Source organism: Sinocyclocheilus anshuiensis, unplaced genomic scaffold, assembly GCF_001515605.1.
Source record: "Sinocyclocheilus anshuiensis isolate Anshui unplaced genomic scaffold, SAMN03320099.WGS_v1.1 C31370586, whole genome shotgun sequence".
Taxonomy (NCBI): domain Eukaryota; kingdom Metazoa; phylum Chordata; class Actinopteri; order Cypriniformes; family Cyprinidae; genus Sinocyclocheilus; species Sinocyclocheilus anshuiensis.
Genome location: NW_015594157.1, coordinates 1 through 346, shown reverse-complemented (window position 1 = coordinate 346; position 346 = coordinate 1). Strand labels below are relative to the sequence as shown.

Genomic DNA, 346 nt, shown 5'->3' with positions numbered 1-346 from the left:
AGATCACTTACTGTCTGACACCCTCGTTGGCCACGACTCTGACTCTCCAGACAGCCTGTGCACTCAGAACAACAACTTCCACAGCTGCACCCTCCAGGGCTCAGCCGTCAGCGCCGACCCCAGCTTGATCAATCCCGCCCTGGGCCTTCTGGAACCGCCACCTCCGGCAACTTCCTCCAAGAGTCGGCTGTCCCTAGAGCGCAGCTTTTCGGCAGAGGAGGATCAGCAGAAGTGCGTGGAGTGTTCCCTGCAGCCTGCTCGGGTCTACACCATCACCGGAGAGAGCGGCATGCTGGGAACCAGCCGGGGAAGCAAGGAGAACCTGGAGCTCGAGGTCTTGAAAGGG

General features: G+C 60.7%; 1 protein-coding gene across 1 annotated transcript; it reads left to right on the top strand.

The window, feature by feature from the left end:
- Positions 1-7: 7 nt before the first annotated feature.
- LOC107682049 (NMDA receptor synaptonuclear signaling and neuronal migration factor-like) lies at positions 8-340 on the top strand (the record flags this gene model as incomplete). The annotated part of the gene is made up of 1 exon (XM_016478435.1): positions 8-340. A coding segment is annotated over one exon (333 nt), but the record flags the coding sequence as incomplete, so codon positions are not given.
- Positions 341-346: the final 6 nt, after the last annotated feature.